A 22,388-nucleotide genomic window follows, 5' to 3' on the forward strand; every position below is an offset into this window, starting at 1 on the left:
TATAAATCAGAATTTTCTTTTATATTGGTAGATTGGAGAGTATATATAACAGGAAAGAGTGCAAGATAATGAAAGTTTAAAAGAATATTAAAAAAATACTTCGATGTGATGAGTTTGAAAAGAGCCATATTTGGAGGCCCAGTGGAGTACTGGGGAAACGTGTCAGTGTTTAGCAGTAATCAAAAAGGTGAGAGAGAGGAGCATGTAAAATTGCATAGTTACTGCTAAAACCAGCTTGGCTAATGAACATTGGGGTATTTAAAATTACTATTTTGTGTTCATATTCTGTTATCGACAGGCACCTTTCTGGCCTTGCTTGATAATGACCTGATACCATGTCCATATGTGTTTCTCATATGCTTTAGAATTATCGGATTAAAAAAGTGGAAGATGTTAATGGATTGGGGGGGAAGAGAGTATGTTTAATATGAATTTTGTTTCCACAAACAAATAAAAAAACATCAAATTGAAGAACACAGAATCACTGGTAGGTGGGGTATTTCCAAATCTCAGTTGTAGTTTGGATTTAATGTTCCTTCTAAGATGGGAAATGAAYGATACTTTTCTATATTTGTGATGCATAAAGAAAGCCTGAAAGAGGAACAGGTAGGGAAGCAGCCTCCTGTACCACCTGTGACCCTGCAGAATAGGGAACTAACAAAACGGACAGTAAAAGATTAAAAGAACCAGTTACAATTAGAAGGGGATTTTAATAAGAGTCTTTTAAAGCTCTGGAGTTTTTGGCGCATGCTAGTTATTTCAGCTCTTAGAAAAGTAGCTTCTGCCCTGGTAAATATTTACAAAAACGAAGTTCCTTTTGAAGTTTCATTTCCAGGAGATAAATCTGCTGAGAGTTTCCAACACAAAAATTTACACCCCACATCTCTGCACAGGAGGTGAAGATTTTCTTATGGAGGTGAAAAATGGGGATATCTCATGTAACTTTAAAGGATAAAGGGGATATTTTTTCCCCCTCTGTTTATTTGCTTTAATGATTTCATATTACTATAGAAGTAATGGAAATCTTGTCATGCATTATTGGTAGTATAGAGAATATGCACCAGTTAAGCATGCAGTAGGTAAGAATTGTCAAAGCTGCTTTGGCGGAGTGACTTGTTCATCAATATCCTTTTGCTGAAAAAGAGCTTCACTGTTATTATTTTCTTCATTCCTGCTCTGAAGACCCAAACCATAACATTTCATAGTTATTGTTGCTGGTAGTCTTTGGATTATGCTTTTCCTAGCGAGATCTTGGAATGCGAAGGAACAAGTATGTTGGGATGAAGACAAGGTTTGTCTTTGCCTGTTGAGGGTGAACTGGGGGAGTTAAGGGAGGGAAGGAAGCACGCAGGATCCCAGATGGTTCATCACTGAATGTTGATCGTTATTCCCTCTCCCGTAGGTCTCCTTGTGGGTACTCTCGATGTTGTGCTGGACTCCAGTGCGAGAGTGGCACCATATCGAATCCTCTATCAAGCACCAGACTCCTTGGTATACTGGACTATTGCCTGTGGTAAGGATATGCCTACTGACATGTGCATTTGTTTTCTTCCTGGATGCTATGCCACAGAACTAGAGAGCATCCTGCCTGCTGAGCACAGCCATTTCAGGACAAATAAATGGTTGAGGATGAAACAGAAAATTTGGTCTAGTGGTTAAATAGGAAGCTTAGGAAATACAAMGTTTTATGTTAGGCAATGACTAGGTAAAAACAGGAATGGCCTTGGAACAGGGACAGAGGCCTGCGTTATTTTCCACTGTTAATCTCTCAGAAGTGTTCCCTGATGGCCCATCTAGAGTCTAACCCTTTCATTGCATGCATATTCTTCTGCACATTCATGGCTCATTCCTGCCATGTTTCTGAAGCACAGCATTTCTGGGTGGTCCTCCGGACAGTATGGTAGGGGGAGTGMCAGGGCTATAGTCCCCAAGTTACCTAGACTGGGCATCTGGCCCCCCTTGAGATGGAAAGTACAAAGTTAGTGCAATCTCAGCTCTTACTGAGTATCAAGTCCATGCTTGCCATGGGTAGGGCACTTCTTGAATTGTGGGATCAATCTGCTTTAAGTGCCATCTAAGTCCCGGGGATGCCTGCTTCCTGACCAGCTATTACACACAGAGTTTATCAACCTTCTAGATCTGAGGTACCTAAAATTCAGCATGGCAATGCTGGGGTTATGTGGTTAAATGCAGAGGGAATTTTCTTAAGTAAATGTGATAACCCTAAGAACTTTATCTCTGAAGACTCAAACTTTGTCATAACTAGCAATAAGGCTGTTCCTTCTGTCATATTGGTTGTTGAAATCAATAAGGTGTCTATTTCAGTATGTAAACTAGGATTTCTGTGTGCATCGGATCCTGGAGAAGTTAAATACTTATTTCTGTGGCCAGGCACTTTTTGCAAGTAGTGCAGCAGCATGTAGCCTGATTCCATTTGCCAACTCTCAAAACAGCATGTGCAGCTGAATGCAGAAGATAGAAGCTATTTAGCCTTTATTGGCAGAGCTTGTAAGGTCAGGTTGTCAGTTTRATAGCACTGCTTTTCCAGTCTTGGAAAATGAGAATCTTTGGAATGCAATACCTAGCTAGCCCTAAAGTGTCAGTGTCTTAGAAAACAACCAGAACCCTATGTTTGTGAAAGAAAAATGAAAAAGAGAACACATGGGGAACATACGTACGCTTGCTATCTTTTTAATAGGTTATTAAACTTCCAGAAGTCCTTACACTACCTAAAATTCAAATGTAACAGACCTATAGACTCCTCTGGCCTAACAATAGCAGCCTCTCATCTCCCATCCTCCCTTCCCCAATGTGGASTTTCCTGCCTTGAGTGTTGCATTTTGTTGCTAACCACACTTAAATAAAGCTCTGATTGTATACCCAAATCATTTTCTGCTATGTATTCAGGAAAGCTGCATTGAGTTTTTCTGTAAATCATGGAAATCCTTGTGTCCCAGTGGGGTACCGTGAATAGGTGACAATCTGGTTGTGTTTGTACCAAAGCTGGAGAATTTATTAGCAGTAGCTTGTTGTAGTTTAGGCGCTTTCTAATGATTTGTCAAGTTCTGTAGGCATTAGTTAGCAGACAAGAGCATTTCTTCCTCGCTAGTTCCCACTAATAAGAACCAAAAGCTGTGACTGAAAAAGAATGACATACTTTTAATCCAGCTTCAGATGCAAATATTTTTGTATGAACGTTTAATGATTGTTTTTGTAAAATTCTTGTGTAAGCCCAATTTTGAAATAAAACCCACAGGCTCCATTTTGAGGACACAAAATTTCTGCAAGTGTTTGGGTTTTATTCTTCCTTCTGTATACCCACAGAAAGATCTTGAACAGCACAAATGACTTTATTATGCAAGATAAAGAGAATAAAAGGAACAAATGCAAGTTTGATATATTGCAATGCCTTCTCAAATAAAATGGAAGCAGAAATTTGCATATATCTTCAAAATCATGSCAGAAGCTTCTTCCTTCTAGTGCCRCACTGTATTACAGACCAGGAGTGTGCTGATTCCTCTGCATCAGCATTATGTTGCTTGACCCCTAGAGTCAGAGAAAACTGAAGTTGCTGAAGTTCAGTTTATTCTTTCATCATTTCAAGTAAGCCAACTTTAGACAACTCTCCCACACCTAAAAAGACCTACCTTTTAGAGGTCTTTCAACACTGGGCTTTTTTTTGAGGAAGATGCTTATCAATAGAGTTGTCAGGAAAACTGTCTTTTTTTTTCAAATTTTATGCTTATAATTTTATAATTGTTTCATAGTGTACAGTAATACATTGGGCTGAACAGCTAAGAACCCAGTGTAGAATATACAACCATTTTTTTTTTATTATTATTGGTTCCTAACAGATTTAAGTAATACCTTTACTAACTTTTCAAGGTCAAGTTGAACAGTTTGATATTGTCACTGTGGCTAGAATTCTAAATTTAGTTTTTCTTTTGCTCGTGATGCTGACATAAGCAATAGCTTCTTATTGCAAAGGATCTTGAAAATTGCCACTTATTTACTATGAAAATACAGATTATGCAAGAGAATTGTGGAATTTCAAAGGATGTAGTATCTGCTATAYAATGAAATATTTCTTCTTTCATTAGTATCAAGTTTTGAATTCTCTGTTTATAATTAGAAAGGCATAGAAATTGGCAATTTTTTTTTATTTATTCTGCAGGTTGCTCAAGGAAGGAGATCACTGAACACTGGGAATGGCTTGAGCAGAATTTGTTGCAAACTCTTTCCATTTTTGAAAATGAGAATGACATAAACACGTTTGTCAGAGGAAAAATACAGGTAGTTAAATATATTCTTATAAACATTGTTAATGGTAGATATGCCTGCAGAAGGAAATCTGATGTGAATTCTACGCTCCACCTTTTTAAAGGAAAACCAGGTAGAGAGTGGTAAAGCGTACTGAAAATTAGGGAGCCTAGTATTAGCATCACCACGGTGTGGTTTGAAACAAAATTATATGTAGACCTCCAATCATTTAGCTGATTCGAAACTAATTGTGCTATTGTTTCTATTTTAAGCTCTGTCACTTTTCAAAACAACTTTTTTTTTTCAGGGTAAAACTTTAATTTTTTTATTCTATGACGTCTCATTACCCACTTCTGTGTAATTATATGGCTTAGGATTGGCATTTGCAGCTTATATAGGTGTTTGGGGTCACTAGTTGATTTTTTTTTTTTTTTTTTCCTAGTCTCTTTTACCAGTGTGCCTTTTCCCTCCACAGGAGAGTGAGCGGCTGTGCTGCTAAAATGTGCTTCATCCACACTAACCATTTTATAAAAATAGATACACTGATAAAAGATTATACGTAAGCAAAATGATTACACAGTGTGTAATTTGTGTTTATTTGAGACATTTACATTTTCTCTATCCTTTCTTTCAACATTTTATGTGATGTCTCTTAAATTCCCTTGTGTTGGAGTTTTACACAACACTGGATCAAATATGAAGGTTCTGGATACTCACGAAAGTAACTGATTCAGAAGGCATCTGTTTGGTAAAAATCTAATTCTTTAAGAAGATTGTTACTTTTAGATTTGGACAACCATTTTTTTTTTTTAAATTGGCTAACCATCATGTGTTAGGCATCTTTGTTCTCCATATGAATATACCAATTTATCAAGAAGTACCTTCCCTTTTATCTCTTTAAGAAAGAGGGCAGTAAAGAAGGTTTATGAAACTGATTGGAAAATAATTAAGTAGAATAGAACTTGAGTTATTTAACAGAAATATCATTCAGGTCTTAAAAAACARCCTTTCACTAGATTACTGCCATTTCAGATTTTATAAAGTTCTTCTGAACCTCTTCATTAATCTAATAGAAGATGGTTCTGATTTCTCTTTTCTTTTGTTCAGGAYTTGTTAAGAGGGTTAAAGTTGTTTTGGTTTGTTTGCTTTCCTCAGTAAGCAATAGGTTCTTCTTGTTTCACTATTTTTTCCCTTCTTTTTAGAAAAAAAAAATATTCTAATGAAATCCTATTTATTTTTTCCTAAAGAAGCAACTTACCTGGGAAGCAGAGAACTCGCAGGCCATAGACACCTTGTAGAGTTGTTAGGAACGTTTGAGATGACCTTCTAGTTTAAAACAAGATGCTGGCAGAGAAGCTAAGTGGTTGGTACTTGATTACTTGTGACATGGACGTGGTAAGAAGTCATTAGAATGACAGCCTTCAATAAAAGTAACTATGTAGGCAAAAAAATAGGTAGAAAAACAGGGAACAAAGGAAAAGACTACTTTGACAGCACAGTACCATGCGGCCTTTGCATCCAGAGATCAATGGTAAAAGGACATCTACTACACTACATGTGCTAACATGCTGTGTGCTTCCTTCCTTGCTTTCTAGGGCATCATTGCTGAGTACAACAAAATCAATGGCATCAAGGAGGATGATGATACAGAAAAATTTAAGGAAGCCATTGTGAAGTTTCACAAGCTATTTGGGATGCCAGATGAAGAGAAATTAGTGAATTATTACTCCTGCAGTTACTGGAAGGGGAAAGTTCCCCGTCAGGGCTGGGTGTATCTCAGCATTAATCACCTTTGCTTTTATTCTTTCCTCATGGGAAGGGAAGGTATGTATGAAAATGGAATGATGGACTTCATGCCTGACAGTTGTTAGAAAATCTTCTACCATTTTTTACTGTTTGTTCGTTGGATGCTAAGGGTACAAAAACACAACGAAGTAAAAGGGGAGTGGAGATCAATTCCTTAATTGTATGCACTGCTTAATTTTATACTTGCTCTCTAGTTTGTTTTGGATTTTGCAAAACAGATCTCTGCAAAAAATACCCAGGCATGGTTTAGAGCTTTTGTTCGTGAATTGCCCTGCTTTGGCTGTTAGGCAGTAATCGGAAGCCTGTCTGGCGTGTTTAGGCTATGTTTCCTTGCTGCTGTGAGGACAGGACCTCTGAGTGCAGTGGCAATGATAAGCATTACAAGGTAGGCTAAAACAGTCGGTGTGGTATCCTGTACAGAAGTAAACTTACATTTGAACACTTATGCACTTATCAAGTGATAAGAACTGTTTGCCAGGTAATTGTATGCGTATGTATGTGTCTGTTGTGCTCCCAGCTTTTCAATGTGAAAGAAAATCCSATATGAATATATAAAATAGAAGATAAATGCTTTGCAATAGGATATATATTTTTTTTTCCACACTAAATCTTTTCTCTTTGCTTTTGTTCAGCCAAGTTAGTTATCCGCTGGGTTGATATCACTCAACTTGAAAAGAATGCTACACTGCTCTTCCCTGACATGATCAAAGTGAGCACAAGGTCAAGTGAACATTTCTTCTCGGTGTTCCTCAATATCAGTGAAACGTTTAAACTAATGGAACAGCTTGCCAACATAGCTATGCGGCAGCTCCTGGACAATGAAGGATTTGAACAAGACAGGTCGCTGCCCAAACTGAAAAAGAAATCTCCCAAAAAAGTATCTGCTCTGAAACGGTAAGGAGTATTGGCTCTTACTCATTAGYTGCTTCTCAGTCCTCTTGCTTGCGGCATTTAGTGTAGAGGTTTCTTGATGATGCTGCCATTTTACTGTTTCTTCAAAAGAAGTGATTGTTTTCTTATGGTGGCGAAGTTAGAGAATTATTTTTATATAATTATTTTGTCTCCTCTTGAAATACAAAAGAGAAATGGGCCAATTAGGCCATGTTACAAAAACAAAAGAAATGCTTAAGCCAAAAGCTCCTTTGTTCCCAAGCTCTTTACACATTTCTCCATACTGACTGTATTTGATGTCTACCATAAAGCTCATTTATAAAAACAACTTAAATGTCAGTAAGAAACTTACCTACATRCAGACTTGGCCTTATAGCCAAGAATAGAACGAGAATAGATAGAGAATAGAGCTAAGAATAGATCAAGAATTATATTCAAAATGTACTCAAAGTAGCAGAGCTACATGCACAAACACACACACCCCATACAAAAAGTAAAAYTGTAAGAGGGAATATACAGTTAGGAAAATATTTCTGCTCGTCTCTGTTCAATTGCAATATATAACATCAATAGTTCTGTGTTAATTTTAAATGCTGATTGTGTTAGCGAGGTGTAGAGATTTGCGGCAAGCACTTTTATTTCTTGTTACTTAGTGACATCTGACGTTACTGTATCATTTAGGTTYGCCTCTTTTATGGTATTAACCCATTACTTCTCAGTGCTTAACACTGAATGCATTAGCAAGGCTAAATCTTGAAATTGTTAACAAACTTGAGACATAATGATTCTATCTCATTAAATCAGCCTCCAAGAAATATTTCTGTCATAATATTACTCTGGCTCATGTGTCATTAAGTAACAAATGGACTGAGCTATATGCCAGAAGATCACCTAATATGTTCCCTCCCAGAAGTCAGGATCTTTGTACCTAAGTCATTCCTGACAAATATTTCTTGCACATAGTCTAAGAATTTCTAGCAAGGGAGATTAGATGGCCCCTCTGAGCAAACCATATCCACTAGTTTGTTCTGCTTAATTGCATATGAGTATGTAACTGCTGTGTTGCTTACATTTTAAGATAGATTTTATTAAATCATTTCATACAAAATCATTGCATTATGTGTCTTTCTAAAGAAAAAAAAACTATCTCTTGTGTTGTATTCAGTGATCTTGATGCCAGAGCAAAAAGTGAGAGATACCGTGCATTGTTCCGACTTCCCAAGGATGAGAAGTTAGATGGACACACAGACTGCACGCTGTGGACTCCATTCAACAAAATGCACATTTTGGGTCAGATGTTCGTTTCTACAAACTACATTTGCTTTACTAGTAAGGAAGAGAATTTGTGCAGCCTTATTATCCCTCTCCGAGAGGTAAATACTGTATATGCAGATTGATATGGCAAACAAAAAACATATCTGATTGTAAACTGAATCTTAGATTTTTATTATTATTATTGCTGATGAAAAGTTCTTTTCCATTCCTTTCATCTCCATTGAGTGTATCATTCTGGCATGTAGTAAGTAATATTTAATGACTAAGTATCCTAGTTTTTAAGTACATACTACAGAAATTCACAGTGAGGTTTTCAATGTCAGTTTTTACAGCCTTCATGAGCTGTGCATCTCCCATAATTTATATCCTAATTTACAGTCTTACAAGGTGTTTATGCCTCMTAGGAAAGGAAGGTGAGACTTCTTGAACTGATCAATGAAACTTCTGTTGACTAATCTGCTAGATAAGCTGGGCTTTTGTTAAATCTGTAATACTAATGCTTTACATTGCATTACATTGTCTCTCCACCTAGAAAATCATCCTTTTTTTTCCGCTGTATGTGAAAAACATTTATGTCAGGAATTTGTAAATTGGGGTTTTGTCCTTTTTAAAGCTGGTTGCATAAAATTTAATGTTCTATAAAAAGAATTCAAGTTTGATGCAAAGGAAAAAATAATTATACTGGGAAGGTTTTGTATGACTTACTTGCTTTGCTGGTTTTACTGGTTGATGGAGAGTATATAAAGTATTCCTAGGAAAGAGTAGCAACACTTTTATGTAACCACGGACAGAGCGACCCATTTAAAAAAAAAAAAAAAATCATTCTTCAGATGAGCCTTTAAGTCTCTCACCCGTTCGCTCTCATCCCATATTTTTTTTTCTTTTTTTACTTCCACAAAACGTTATTTGTTTGAATGCAATGACCTTGGTTATTTGAGAGGAGACATTCGATTTCAGCASTGCTGTTTGTCTGGTGTTCCAAGGGAACAGCAGTCCTCCCAGGGATGCTAATTGGTAGAAGAGAAAAGGAATAGTCTGCATTTAACAGCATCTCTTTTCCTGGATGCAGATTCAGCAACTGCTTTTGATAACCGCAGCTGTGGCAGCATGGGGGTTCAAAGCAGCTCCTAGCCTTTAAGAGAAAGAAATAACTGAAGGAATAAGTATTTTGTAAGTGTTCTTTGTGTGAACAGATGAGGTCTCTGCAAAGAAATTGGTGTCAAACTGGATAGTACTAACCCACTGAACAACAGAACAGTGCCCCTTCTAGTTAGGTGAACGCTTTCTGTTCACTTAAAGCTCTGAATTAGACCTTCCAGAGTTCTGGAGATGTCTGGATGTGTTTYGACAGGCAGAAACAAAACATTAGCAATGATCAGAAAGGCAGAATTTTCATGACCAAATGCCCTTGTCCTGCAGGCAGAAGCCCAGTTTCCAGGACAGGCACTTTAGSGGCGGGTGTGTGTCTGTCTGCCCATTTGAATGGGATCTAAGTGGGTTTTGGCTCCTGTTACAGCAAAACATGCTTGCTGTGATGTGTCTGTCCTGTGCCTCCATAGTTTGTCTGTTTTCTGTGCTGATTAGGCTCAGCTCTTAAGTGGCACAGGAGGATAACACAGGTACACTTTTTATCTGACTTGAATGTGCTGTTAGTGAGACTCTTAAATTAATAAAGAGCTGATGGATTTTTGTTTAATAGAAAAATAAAAGGAAGTTGGCAGCGTAGAGGAAGAGAAGTGCTTTAGCATCTGAACTGTGTTTTGTGGTCTCTAAATATATCTTTAGAGTAAATGTTATGTGGAGAAAAAAAGAGTTATCKTTCTTCTAGCTTTTGAAATGTTAATATTATAGCACTAATGGCTAACCATTGATCTTGAGTTAAAAAAAAATCTTGGTAAACTGAAACGTGCCCTCTTTTATCCTGAAGACACTAACACGGTCCTTATTACCTAGGAGATTCTGTTTGAAGCCATAAAAGCAGTGGTTAGAAGCACTTAACTTATGCTGTATTTTATTCATCATACTGACTGTACAAACTTGATGGATTTGTTTTTAAGGTTAACAATTAGCAGGGGATAGAACATGCTTGTAGCTGCTGTATAATTCATCTACAATGTGTGAGTTACCTGTAAGATTTCTTTAACTTAAGACACTGTCCCCCAGATTTGGTAATTAGTGAGCTGTAATCAGTAGATTGTGATCTGGCCATTCGTTACAGATTGGAGTTCRGTTAGATCGGTGACCCCCTCACTTGCAGTTGGAGACCACACAGAAACCTCTGCATTAGTGTTAGGTGTTTGCTTTTGTAACAAATGATGTGGGGATAGCTACCATTATTTGCAGGTTTCTGTATATGATGAGAATACATGTTGACAATGGTTGTTACTGCAAGGGATGCAGCTGTAGCATAGTAGAAGAGATGGTTTAGCAAAGAAAATAAAACTTTCTTTGCCTATCTTACTAATCATAGAATGCTTAAGGTTGGAAGKGACCTCAGAGGTCATCTAGTCCAACCCCCCTGCTCACGCAGGGTCACCTAGAGCACGTGGCACAGGGCTGCGTCCGAGCGGGTTTTAAAGATCTCCAAAGAAGGAGACTCCACAACCTCTCTGGGCAGCCTGTTCCAGTAATATAGAGCAAGCAAAAAGAAAAATCAAGTGACACAATCTGTACCATTTTAGGGACCTAGAGGGGGATTTTGAGGCTTTTGAACTTTCTCTCCCCTCCAAATCCTAAAGACCTCAAATAAATACGTGCTTCAGAAAAAGTTCTGTTGTCTTAAAATGTTTTAAAATTAAGCATGAGGAAATAAAATAAGCAGTGCAAAGGATTTTTTTTACTAGAGAAGGTTCAGAAACCAACTGTAGGGAGATGATCGTCTTGGTATTTGAGTTATGACTCTTGGAACCCCTGCATACCTTCTTTTTCCCAGCAAAAAGACTCTCATAATGATTCCATGTAAGGAAAGAAGCGGCATGGTTTTGGTTTTTTTATGTTTGTTTTTGTTTTGCTTTTTTACTCGGATGGTTTGTAAAACCAAGCAGCTTGATTAGCTGCAAATGTTGACCTGTGGCTTCTGTTTCTCCCTAGGTGACAATAGTGGAAAAGGCAGACAGTTCCAGTGTGTTGCCCAGCCCGTTATCCATTAGCACTAAAAACAGAATGACGTTCCTCTTTGCCAACTTGAAAGACAGAGACTTTCTTGTACAAAGGATCTCAGATTTTCTGCAGCAAACCACGTCAAAAATATACTTGGAAAAAGATATTTCTGGAAGTTATATCAGCTCAGATGATGAGGTATGTGGAAGAAATTAATCATTTACTTGAAGGGAATCTTAACTGGAAGGAGGAGATAAATCACACACACAAAGTTAATTTATTTATAAGACCCAGATTCTTTACACAGAATCCTTACCTCATTTGTATTAATGCCTTTAGCTGCTCTCAGCATAACAATTATGGTACTATCTTTTAGATTTTTTTTTCTTTTTTTTTTTTTTTTGGAGGGATTGGGAGGTTGGTGGGGAAGGGAAAACTATATTTAAGAAATTGCAATAGAAGAGCTATTTTAACTCCTACTGTCACATTCTGAAATTTGAATAGCTATTGCTGGGAAGMATCGTAGTTAACTGATTAACTGATTTTTTTTTTTTAATAGTCGTTGACTTTTTAAAGTCAAAATATAATTGAGAGTTCTTCATATCTTGAAGAAATTRTCAGTTGATATAAGAAACACTGTTTGTGCAAGTCTAACTTGATTCTTCAAAGAAGGGTATCTGAGCTGAGCATGCTTGAGACTGAATGTGCACTACTATTGAACTTCACAGAAAAAAACAACAGCAAAAAATCWTTTGTCCTGGACAGCAGATGGCCCTGTTTTGAGACATTCTCATATTAATCTGCAGAAAGTAAATGATGTTTAAAAGATGTGATTAGGTAAACTTAGTCATCTCAAATATTAAGGTATCCACTGAATTTTTGGTTTTACATATGAAATTAAGGACTTCAGATCTGATGCGGTCATGTGTTAAACTAAGCCAAGTTTTAGCAGGTCAGATTTCAAAGCAGAAGGGGATTTTATGTTTTATCATTTTGGTGCTATGCAGATAAGGATCACATTCCAAGTTTAAATACTATGTTTTACRTAAGTATTGTATAAGGTTTCCTGGCTCTGCTTGACATGTAAACCTGAAAGTCAGCTTCCAGYTTGCTTTGTTAGTAATAAGTTATCATTTGTGTGTGTTTTACCAGGGTGCACATGCATACATATGTAATGCTGAAGCTTGATGTTTCACCTCTTGCCCTAAATTAATCTTTATTTTTCCCACAATTCAGAATGTAGAATAATAATTAAAATTGATAATTGGAAGCATTATTCTTACATTTAGCATATTCTTACATTTAGCAATAGAAGTACCTATGGAGCCATGCATAACTTAACATAGGGTATTTTCAACTTCAGACATTTGGTGAGAATGCTGTAAGAGATCTTACTATGATAAGACTTTTCAAAGCTGAAAAGCCAGAGCATTATCTCTCTCCAAAATGTCTCAATGCAGGGTTGTGTATATACATAAACACCCTTTCTGCACACCTCTTTCCCTCTCCCYCCTGTATATATTTGTGTGTGAGAACCTTATTCTGAACAGTCAAGGAGACTTCAAGCCATCCTACAATGTGGGCAGGGGGCTGAAGAAGGAAGTTTCTTACTGCAGAGCTGCTTAAAATTAACACTACCACAGCAATTCTGATTGCAGAATCTGGGGTTTTCCTGAGAAGGGTGGGATGGGGACAGACATTGAGAAACTAGGAGCAATTTAATTATTTTATACCTGTTCAGTTTCTGCTGCCATGCACTTGCTCTGGGACTGTACATTAGTGACTTAATTTGCTCAATTTGGGATAGCTGTTATAGCACAGTGACTTTAATGCAGGGTATTAGAAAGTCCGAAATCCTGCTCAGCCTCACAACTGAATTGCTTGCGACTGGTTCTGCAGGTGTTTACAAGATCAAGTAGCATCATTTCTGCCAGCCCTCATAAAAGCCTCAGCTCTGAGTCTGATGGAGAGCGACAGTTTAATCTTAATGGCAATGGCGTTCCAACTGCAACCCAGGCTTTGATGACTATGTATCGGCGGAGGTCACCTGAAGAGTTCAACCCCAAGCTGGTAAAATGTCTCTGTGTGGTGGACCTAAAGTTATTAACTACGTGTTTTGTTTGTTCTATTGAAACAAACAAAAAAAAATGTTACTGACACAAGAATTTTATCCTGCCATGGGCAGWTAAGAGACAGCATTTTTCACAAAAAAACAAGCATTAAACTTGCTATTCTTTTATCAGTACAACTTCTCTACATCTGTAACCAAAGTACAAACATAATTCAAGCAGAAGTTCCTTACCTGCTTCTATGTCCAGCTGCTCTAACTCAACAGTGTTTTTTTTATGKCAGAGTATTCTTGGGAAGTAATGAAATGTGGGTGGAAGCAGGGCATTGAGAGAACGGGACTATAACCAAGCTATTCCTTGCTGTCTTGGAAAGTTTAAAGAGGGGAAAAAAAAAAGTGCACTTTTAGCATTTAACATCTCAGTGGGAAAGAGTGTTAGAAGGATGAGCTATGTCTTTATGTATTTCTTTCTTTGTTACTAGGCCAAAGAATTTTTGAAGGAACAGGCCTGGAAGATTCACTTTGCCGAATATGGCCAAGGAGTCTGTATGTATCGTACAGAAAAAACTAGAGACCTTGTGCTGAAGGGCATTCCAGAAAGCATGAGGGGAGAACTTTGGTTGCTGCTTTCAGGTAGGTACTCATTTAGAGTATGGCTATGAGATATAAACAAAAGCATGAGGAGAGAGAGAGAATTTCAGAAGTGATAGAAAGTGCAGATCATGAACACCCAAAAACATTGGGAGCAAGTAATGCTCTGATTGTTATCAGATGCCGCACTGGTTAGGGCCAGAATTTTGCCTAGACTGTTAGTATCCTTAAACAGGTTCACATAATTCGTAAAAATCAGCAGATGTATGTATGTTCTGCTTTTTTTTAGCAGAAGTAAGCAGGCTATGGGGTTCCTAAACATAAAGTTGCATCTCAAACGTGTTCAACAACCACCAGCTTTACGTTTTTTTAATCATTTCTGAATCCTATTTTGCTTTTGGCCCTCCCAGCAAGTTTTTGCAAGTGCTTCTAAAATGTAGTGGTGTTGCATGGAAACAGCACCTTGTTTGTTTTTTAAACATGCTTTTGTATCACTTTCATATGTTGGGGGCACATAATAAAAAAGGTAAGAAAACATTTTCCTGCCCATCTTTTCTGTGCTTCTGAAGATTCTCTAGATCTGTGTCCCTCARCTTTAAGAGAGTTGAGGAATTTTATCCATTTCATTACTTCTTACATGGAAATCATTCCATACTTCTGACTTTCTTCATACTTTTTGCCTTTCTCTSTGTCCTTGCTAGTTCTGTCGCTTTCTGCGATAGTGACCACAGATGCTTGCACTACTCTTTCTGTTCCCTAGTAATGCTTAACTTTGTTTAGTGCTTAGCAGCAAAGGTACAAATATTTTCAAAAAGCATATACAGGGATGCCCAGATCTGTTCTGTGCTTGATTAATAGCTAGTTTGGACCAATTTCCACTGTGTGTGTGTGTGTGTGTGTAATTAGCAGTGTTCCTTCGGTGTTTTTTTCTTGTTTTCATCTGCATTACTTGGTTTGCTGACACTTAATTTCATTTGCTACTGTGYAGTCACAAGCCATCATGAGATCTCTTTGCAGCTGACTATGGGCTTGATTATCCCGAACAACTGAAGACATGCCTCTGAGAAAGCTGCTTGCTCGAGGAGGGAGTAGTGTGGCCTTGGTTGCAGAATGTGCAATAGCTAAAGCTAAAGCAAGAGTCAGAAATGCCTAAGCCCTGATCCCCATTCTGCCAGTGACTCTTCCTGTCGTGATGGGTAGGGCACTTGGACCTGTCTTTTGAGTAGAGATACTGGTGCACATGTGCAGGTTCCTTTGAGATTTCACAGTTGGCACAGGTCAAAGCCGTGCCAGGGGTTGTGCCCGCAGTTAAACAGAACAGGCAGAGGTGTCCCACCACCTGGGGCCCTGGTCCACATTAGGGACTGGTGTAGATGGGCTTTTGTGAACCAGGACCACAGGGCAGACAGATATGTTGTCACTTGCCCTGCTGACGTTGATTCCCAGTCTGCAGGGGAACACTACAGGGCCTGCAGTTTTGTTCTTCATGCATCCTGTGTCCTTATGGCTGAGGGAAAGAATATTTTCGTTATTTTCTAAATCTTCATTATGAAATRCTTCTAGACAGAAGATGAAAAGGGACAATGTTTTAATCACCTGAGCTGTATTTTCAAACTGCTTGTTGGGTTTTAAAACTGACATACAAGATACTAGGGCAGCAGCAGAAAAACATGTTGAAAAGTTGCATGCTAACTGTAACTTTTTGTGTGGTTTTATTATTATTCTTCAACTCCTAGGAGCCATTAATGAAATGGCCACTCACCCTGGCTATTATGAGGACCTAGTGGAGAAATCGATGGGGAAGTATAACCTGGCTACAGAGGAGATAGAGAGGGATCTGCACCGCTCCCTCCCAGAACACCCTGCCTTCCAGAACGAGATGGGCATTGCTGCTCTGAGGAGAGTGTTGACAGCTTATGCTTTTAGAAATCCAAACATAGGATATTGTCAGGTAATTGAAATTCCTTGGAGAAATGTCAGCGTTTGGGATTGTAGTTCATAGCCTCATACTGCTATTTCTTTAGTCATGTATGTTTGATATATGTGGCTGTAAAGGACACTCAAGTGTGCATACTCATGTGAAGGAAAACCTCAGTGCTGTAGAGTCAAAGCAATGCTGAGGTCAATGGGATTTGACACAAAGAGCTATGCTAATAGAAGTATTGGCAGTAGATATAGAGAGGGGTGCACAGTTTTCTGTAAGCATATTTTGTGCCCTTAAATCTAGAGGCTGGACAGAGGGTGACTACAGAGCTCTCCTGAAATTCTTCTAACAAAAATGACAAATAAACCCTGAGGAAAAGGTATAATTCTTTTGAGCAGGAAAGAGTTTACTACCTGTTTGTACTTAAACTTTCGCTCACCTGTTCACATATATTTGTTAGATAAAAGCTCCCGAACCTCCTTAATTCTTTTCAATGCTCTATTTCAATGATACATAAAGAAAAGCCCCAAAAGGATGTCTTGCTGCTTAGTAGAATAGCCATACACAGTTATGGTTAGTGTTGAGCAGTGCATTTTTTAGTCKTTAGGCCTGATCCAGCTTGATCCAAATCATACTCACTTGCCATGTAGCTTTGAGCAATTTCCTGAACCTTTTTCTTCCTATTACCTAACATTGTGAAAAGAAAACTTGATTAAAAGATCTTGATTAACAGCTGACTGTTAAGATCCCTATATTTAAAGGGGGGGGGGGGAAGTAAATGAAAGTATATAAAAAAAAAAAAAGATAAATTACTTAGAGATATAACAGTAAGCATTAACATTGTGTTTATTTGCAAAAGATGTGATGGAAATTATTGATAGCCTTGGAGTTTGGGCCATGGCATGCAGAATGCTGTTTCACAGATACAGTGAGAATTCAGCGCCTGAATGGCACAGATCTCTGAAGAGTTTTAACATTGTTTTGAATTTTGGTTGCAATCTAAATTGCTGGTTCAAGTTACAGTCTAAAAATGTTAATGAATCACATTCTAAAGTGAGCAACTAATTCTGTAGGAGTCAAACTGAGAAGAAAATGGAATAAAATTTGATATTTCTTTTCTTTAAAAAAATATTATTAAGCTTTACGATAAGCTTTGGCAAAATCACTGTGTGCTGTATTTGCAGGAAAATGTTTAAACAGGCTGGGGGCTGAAGAAGGTATATGTTTCCTAACTACAGCAAGAGCTTATCTACTCATTTACTCTGTTAGGTATTGAAGAAATGACGGATAGTGATTTTTTTTTTTTTTTTTTTTTAAGGCTATGAATATTGTCACCTCGGTACTCCTCCTTTATGCAAAAGAGGAGGAAGCTTTCTGGTTGCTGGTGGCTTTGTGTGAACGCATGCTTCCTGACTACTACAACACAAGAGTTGTTGGTATGTTATGGGGATTTTTATCTGAAAATAGAGTACCAAAATGAACCAAATGTTTAACTTTTGTATGACTTTGATTTTTGTATGACTTCTTATTTTTTGTATGACTTTTAATAAAACCAGTGTATGTGTGGATGCATTTGTGGTATTAAAACGTTTGTCAACACTTGTGATGAGGCAGTTTGCTAAACAGAGAGTACAGAAGTAAGTCCCTAAACAGGTTTTTTTTTTTTTTTTTAAATCTGTTTAGGATTAGATAGTGGGTTCAACTGAGCTGAGTCAAGGTGAAAGAAATTGAAAGGAAATGACAGGCTAGACTTCGAATTTTAGAGGATCCARTTTAATTACGGYAGGTAGGAATAGGAATTTGGACAGTTTTACCTCTGATTTGAAAGGGCAGCAGTATCTGAAATTCATTGTTGTCAGATGACAGTTTTCTTGTGTATGCGAAAGAAGTTAATGTCAATTTATCCTGCCTTTATTGTGACTCTCAAATGCTTGCACTACTCATTCAGTTCCGGAAATAGTTCTTCCCGATATCCTTGAGACACAAGAGTGTTAAGGCACAAATACATTTGTCTTGCTTAACAGTAAGTGCTCTGCAGACTCAGTTTTCCCTGCTCTTGTAAGATGTGTAATTAAAACAAACATAAAAATAAATTWAAAAAAATAAGAAGGAACTTGCTGAGTTGAGTTTGTGCACAGCTCAGTAGTGGAACAGAATCTGTTATCTGAAAATGTAGAACATTATTTTTCACATGTTTAACATTACTTTTCATATATATGTGAATATATATATATATATATATATATATTTGTATCTACCTCGTTCCAAATTCATGCTGATATGTTCAGTTGGACATCCAACCTTGTTTATTTTTAACAGGGGCACTGGTGGATCAAGGTGTCTTTGAAGAGCTGGCTCGAGATTATGTTCCACAGCTTTACGACTGCATGCAGGACTTGGGTGTAATATCCACCATTTCTCTGTCGTGGTTCCTCACGCTTTTCCTCAGTGTAATGCCATTCGAGAGTGCTGTTGTGGTTGTGGATTGTTTCTTCTGTGAAGGAATAAAGGTGATATTCCAGTTAGCACTCGCAGTCCTGGATGCTAATGTAGACAAGCTGCTTAACTGTAAGGATGATGGAGAAGCCATGACAGTCTTGGGAAGGTATATATTATAGAAAATAAAACAAATGTTTCTTATTTCCTTTCCTGACTTATGTTTTGCCATCTTGGGGAAAAAAAAAATACCCCACTGCATTAGGTGTAAATCTTCTAGATACTTAGAGACTTTTTTTTTTTTAATCCATAAAAGCTATTCTTTATAATCATCTTAAAATAATGAGAGACTAACAAAGTATAGATTCTTCTCTCAAGATTTTTAAATAAGCTTCTCAGACCTGGTTATAGGGACTTGTTTTGATTGGCTACTTAATTTTTGTCACTTTATCTTGTACCTCTTATCTTTTAAATGCTGCTAAGAAAGGCAGTGGGAGTTCTCTTGGGAATGGATTAAACCATCTCAGTAGAATTAGATGCTTCAGTGAATGGACTTCTGGTGGTGAATATGGAAACAAGGCAGATGGATAGACTGASTAAGGTCATTTAATATAAGTGAATATTGCAGGGTGCAAACTCTGACTTTCTCACAGTTAGGTAAACTTAAAATAGTAAAATTTAAAATAGGTTTTAAGGTTCTGCCAAAAACTTTGTTTTTTTTTTTTCATACTCCATTTTATGAGTGTAGCTGTACTGGAGTTTTATCTCTTCTCCTGGACCTTTGGAATTAGAGGAAACTGTGATGGTCTTTCTTCTGAAGTAAGCCCCAGTGCTGTCAGGATTTGAGTGTTCTGCAGCTGCGGGGTAGAAGACACATATTCTACAGCAGCTGCACTGGCAGGAGGGGCCAACCCTTGCAGCCTCCTGCTGTAAGCTCGGGCAGTAGATGCAATAAACTACCTCCTCAGTGAGTCACTCCAACTGGCCAGATAGATTTGAGCTATAACTTGAAAAAATTGCTTACTAACAGATTTACCTTAAGATTATTATTAGGAATTGGCAAATTACTAATTTCAAAAATTATCTAATTCATTAGTAGAGTCACTTGTTTATTCTTTTATTCAATTAATCTGTGTGTATCTCTTTGAAAGGAGAGTGTAGAAATAAATCTTGGATCTCATTTTTTCTCTCTTTCTCAACAGATACTTGGACAGTGTAACTAATAAGGACAGCACTCTTCCACCCATTCCTCATCTTCACTCGCTGCTCAGCGATGATGTGGAGCCATATCCTGAAGTGGATATCTTCAGACTAATCAGGTCTTCCTATGAGGTAGGATAGGATTTCTTAACAGAAAGTAGCAAATGCATGCCAATTTTGCGTTTGMTTTACAAAAAGTGGTAGTCTATAATTCAGCTTTGGAATTGGAATAACAAGAAATAACTGCAGAATCATCTCCGAAGGCAGAGATGTGAGCAGCCAGTAACCAAAGGTGGCTTACAAATAAAAGGCTGAACTTGTAGTTTTAAAAAAAAAAAAAAAAAAAAAAAAAAAAAAAAAGACATTTTCAAATCAATGAAATTTGATTCCTTTTAAGTTACCTCAGGTTACCTCAGCCAGTACTGATTATGACCATGGGCCACTAACTCCTATATTACCAACAAAAGCTTAAAAAAAAAAAAAAAAAAAAAAAAAAAGCACTGCTAATAATAACTATCAGGTATAGAGCAAAGGTTACCATAAAAATAAGAGTTGTCAGAGTAGCTTAATTTTCCTTACTTTTTCTAGAAATAGAACACTGATAAAATATCCACAGTGGTTATGTTGAAATAATAATCAAAAAAACCTTTAAAGATTAATTCTCCTTTATTTATTTTCTTTTCCTGGCATACAGGCTAAACTAGTATTTTAGGTCAAAATAGATATTGATGCTAAGGAATATGACAGATTTTCTAGATTCACTTCCTATGCCCTTAAGCCAACCTTCTCAATGCTTTAATGGCCTTGTATCTATGTATTAGAAGGTAGGTAGTCTTCATGCTGGAGGACAAACTGAATCTAGTTAGATGTATAATTTTGCTACTTAACTGTATTAGAATGGGGACAAGGATGAACAATGTAAAATTTGATTTCCTTTGCATTTTTCTGACTTCATGAAGACTGCTTTCGTGGGCTTAGCTGTATTTAGGTGAATAACCTGACTCCATGCAGAGCTGGTTTGCCTTTGGGGGCTCGTCAGCACACAATCAAGAAATAACCATCTGTACTCCAGGATAATAGAGGAGAGAGTAGGAGTCTATACCAGTAATAAATGTTGAGCTTTTATTTTGGAGAAAAACAACTTGTAGCTAAATATTTTAGGCAAAACATGCAGAATGAGGAATAGCGAGGAAAGAGAGTCAGCTACAAATACAATTAATTTGAGAATATTTCCAAACTATTTGGAAATAGTTTGGGGAGGATTCTTTTTTTTTTTTCTTTCTTTTTTTCTTTTTTTTTCTTTTAGTTGTTGAAAAAAGAATAAAACCCAGTTGGGAAACTGTAGAGAGAAAGAAATAAAATCAAGGCACCTGTTATTCAATGATATATGCCTGGCCATGTACTCCTGACTGTCCAGTTCATTGGATATAGTCAGGACTAGGACTTCTATGTTAGATTTGTTGAAAATACAGCAAAATATCTAGTTTTTGTTTAATGAGGATCTCTCTACTCTTTTTAGTATTTTAGTGATTAAAGCTACTCTATCCTTAATCTTCCAGTTATTAGCATTTATAGAAACACATAGGAAGACTTGTAGCTGAAAAAAAAGTTGTTGGAGCCAAAAATCAAGCAATTCACAAGTACCATAACCCCGGTGCATGTGCACACCTATGCCCTGAAGGTGGAAAGCATTTGCCTTTTGCAGAGTCCCCTATGGGCATGTGAGAACTCACTGSGGGGATAGCACTGGCAGAAGGACAATATTTGTCCAGCTTTGTGAAGAGCTACTTTCCCTCATGCTCAGATCCAAAGTAATCATCTGAATTAAGCCTGTAAGGTGCTTGAGGGAAGTCTCTGGTGCAAGATCAAATGATTCAGGGGAGTTAAGCAAATAGCACCCTTTTCTGATAATGCTCAAGTGACTTGCTACTTATGAAAGACRAACATTCTCCTCTTAAAACTAATTCTCCTCTTGAACTATTTAACCTCTATGCTTCTGTGATGTCTGAAACTCATGTTTATCTAGTTTCTACTTTTTTTTTCAAAAGGTTTTCAGTTTTTCACTTGAAGAAAAAAAATATTGCAAGTACAGGAAATCAGCATGCACTTTTGTCATGTACTTTAAGAATAACGAGTATTATCACAGCTTTACTGCAATTTGACCACATGTAGAATGTGCTAACAAGTTGCCATCTGTTTATGTTGATGTGAATGCACTGGCACTATAAGGGATCARTCCCTGATGAAAGCTCCTCCTGCCAGTCCCTTTAGTTCTGTGTGCAGCATATGTGTTGTCTGGCAGGACTGCACAGACTGGCCCCTAGTGTGCGTTTTTAAGCATGTGCTCTGAATGCTCTTTTTTAAGGATGGGAGCTTCTACTTACAGTTCATAAAATGGACTGTAATTCCTGTCCACATAGGATCAGGACTATTATTTTCAGTAGGTTTTCCCTTAGGGCACTTCAATAGCATCCTAGGGAGTCCTGTAAACCTTATGTGCCTTGTGAAAAGAACTTCTGAAAATTGGACTTGTTTTCAGATGCTCAGGAATGTTCCAGGAGAAGCTGAGATTAAACTTTGCAGAAGGAGTTATAAAACAATTCGCTTAGAGAGATTTGGCAAGGGAGAATTTTCTAACTACTGAATTCACGACCTGAAATGTGAGAATGAACTTAACTTGCAACTTAATGAAATGCTTTCAAGTAAAATGAAAATAAATGAGTTGGTGCAGGAAGAGAAACTACTGACAAATTCCTTAAGTCTTTGTAACTAAGTTATGCATTAGAAAAATGCCTTAACAGAAGTTTTTGAGAGTGCCGTATGTGAGCACTTTGAGAA

The 22,388-nt window shown here is 37.4% G+C and overlaps 1 protein-coding gene across 2 annotated transcripts in view; it reads left to right on the forward strand.

Moving 5' to 3' along the window:
- Window positions 1-22,388, forward strand: part of TBC1D9 (TBC1 domain family member 9) — a 44,188-nt gene that overhangs the window by 12,424 nt on the left and 9,376 nt on the right. For both annotated transcript variants that reach the window (XM_026042658.1, XM_026042659.1), the window contains exons 2-13: window positions 1,403-1,513; window positions 4,175-4,293; window positions 5,856-6,084; window positions 6,699-6,960; window positions 8,123-8,330; window positions 11,323-11,529; window positions 13,231-13,401; window positions 13,882-14,032; window positions 15,727-15,941; window positions 17,233-17,350; window positions 18,234-18,519; window positions 19,553-19,682. In XM_026042658.1, coding sequence (XP_025898443.1) covers window positions 1,403-1,513; window positions 4,175-4,293; window positions 5,856-6,084; window positions 6,699-6,960; window positions 8,123-8,330; window positions 11,323-11,529; window positions 13,231-13,401; window positions 13,882-14,032; window positions 15,727-15,941; window positions 17,233-17,350; window positions 18,234-18,519; window positions 19,553-19,682 — 2,207 coding nt within the window. The remainder of the gene's footprint in view (window positions 1-1,402; window positions 1,514-4,174; window positions 4,294-5,855; window positions 6,085-6,698; window positions 6,961-8,122; window positions 8,331-11,322; window positions 11,530-13,230; window positions 13,402-13,881; window positions 14,033-15,726; window positions 15,942-17,232; window positions 17,351-18,233; window positions 18,520-19,552; window positions 19,683-22,388) is intronic.

The sequence above is a fragment of the Nothoprocta perdicaria genome, unplaced genomic scaffold (assembly GCF_003342845.1).
Source record: "Nothoprocta perdicaria isolate Ctin4 unplaced genomic scaffold, notPer1 scaffold_31, whole genome shotgun sequence".
In the NCBI taxonomy this organism is placed as follows: domain Eukaryota; kingdom Metazoa; phylum Chordata; class Aves; order Tinamiformes; family Tinamidae; genus Nothoprocta; species Nothoprocta perdicaria.